Below are 784 nucleotides of genomic sequence, written 5' to 3'. Positions count from 1 at the left end.
CCACGAAGATGTTGGACGAGGTCTCGAGGAAGATATGCCCCGATCTCCGACATTTTGTCGTTTTCTCGTCCGTCTCATGCGGCCGAGGAAACGCTGGGCAAACTAATTATGTGATGGCTAATTCAATTATAAAGAGAATATGCGAGAGAAGAGTACAAGACGGATTACCCGGAATGGCTATACAATGGGGCGCGGTGGGTGATGTTGGACTTGTTGCCGACATGCAAGAGGACAATAAGGAACTTATCATCGGCGGTACACTGCAACAAAGAATACAGTCCTGTCTTGATTCACTGGACACTTTCCTGATGCTGAATCGACCGATCGTTTGCAGTATGGTTGTGGCTGAAAAGCGCGCGGGCTTTGGCGGAATTATGGATGTTTAAGAGGCTGTAGCAAACATCATGGGTACAGTTATTTCATGAGTAAAATAAAGCAATTAAGCATATATATTGTGAGAAAGTATTTTCTCGTTTCTGATGTAATCATACAATTAACCGCTTACGTTCAATCAACATCTTTCAATATTTCATCTTGTTTATCACAGGGATGGAAGATTTAGAAACGATTGGACAAAACACTCCATTGTCTGAGCTCGGTATGGATTCGATGATGGCGGTGGATATCAAGCAAACTTTACAGCGGGAATTCGATATTTTCCTCACCGCGCAAGATATTCGTAAACTCACTTTAGCAAAACTAAAAGATATGGCCGACGAAAACAAACGTTTTGCAGAGGACACTAATGACATTGTAGATTTGGAAAGTGGAAAATTATTGATTC

At 42.0% G+C, this 784-nt stretch overlaps 1 protein-coding gene across 1 annotated transcript; it reads left to right on the top strand.

The window, feature by feature from the left end:
- Positions 1-6: 6 nt before the first annotated feature.
- Positions 7-780, top strand: LOC106747265 (fatty acid synthase-like; the record flags this gene model as incomplete). The annotated part of the gene is made up of 2 exons (XM_014624626.1): positions 7-408; positions 548-780. Coding segments are annotated over exons 1-2 (237 nt in total), but the record flags the coding sequence as incomplete, so codon positions are not given.
- Positions 781-784: the final 4 nt, after the last annotated feature.

This window comes from Dinoponera quadriceps, unplaced genomic scaffold, assembly GCF_001313825.1.
Source record: "Dinoponera quadriceps isolate SergipeBrazil2010 unplaced genomic scaffold, ASM131382v1 scaffold2337, whole genome shotgun sequence".
NCBI lineage: Eukaryota > Metazoa > Arthropoda > Insecta > Hymenoptera > Formicidae > Dinoponera > Dinoponera quadriceps.
Note: the sequence above shows the minus strand (reverse complement) of the source record. Positions and strands in the feature narration are given on the sequence as shown.